This window comes from Myotis davidii, unplaced genomic scaffold (genome assembly GCF_000327345.1).
Source record: "Myotis davidii unplaced genomic scaffold, ASM32734v1 scaffold534, whole genome shotgun sequence".
Lineage (NCBI taxonomy): Eukaryota > Metazoa > Chordata > Mammalia > Chiroptera > Vespertilionidae > Myotis > Myotis davidii.
Window position 1 is genome coordinate 1637694 of NW_006286678.1, and position 515 is coordinate 1638208.

Here is a 515-nt window from a genome sequence, read left to right on the forward strand (position 1 = left end):
CAGCGCCCCCGCCTGCGGGGGGGAGCCCGGGGTGGTGGGCGTGGACGGCGGGGACTGCTTGAAGTACATGGAAGTGCTGGGCAGCACCTCGTCCTCGGGTCCGGAGGAGGGCGGAATGGATGGCTCTGGCTGCGGCTGTTGCTGGTGATGGTGGTGGTGGTGATGGTGATGGTGGGGGTGATGGTGATAGCTGTGCGGGTGGCCCTCCTCCACCTTGATCAAGGGTCGCGGCCCAGGCGGCTGCATCTGGTACTGGCAGGAGGGCTTGAATTCGTAGTTGGAGTAGCCCTCCACGAAGGTACTGAAGCTGGGCAGGGAGGTGGTGGCCCTGGCCGTGATCTCGGTGCTGCCGAGGTCCATGGTCAGCTTGGCGCAGTCGGGATTCATGATCTCCGCGGTGTACTCTGAGCTGTAGGTCTGGGCTGCATAACTGGAACCTGGAGGCGAAGGGCTATACGGGGCTTGCACGCAGGGCATATCTGCAGGGACAGGGCAAAGGGTCTTTCAGAAGCAAG

General features: G+C 63.7%; 1 protein-coding gene across 1 annotated transcript in view; it reads right to left on the reverse strand.

Annotated features, from left to right (window-relative positions):
- The window catches only part of NR4A3 (nuclear receptor subfamily 4 group A member 3), a 30145-nt gene that overhangs the window by 27282 nt on the left and 2348 nt on the right, over nucleotides 1–515 (reverse strand). Inside the window, exon 3 of the mRNA XM_006758602.2 lies at nucleotides 7–479. Coding sequence (XP_006758665.1) covers nucleotides 7–479 — 473 coding nt within the window. The remainder of the gene's footprint in view (nucleotides 1–6; nucleotides 480–515) is intronic.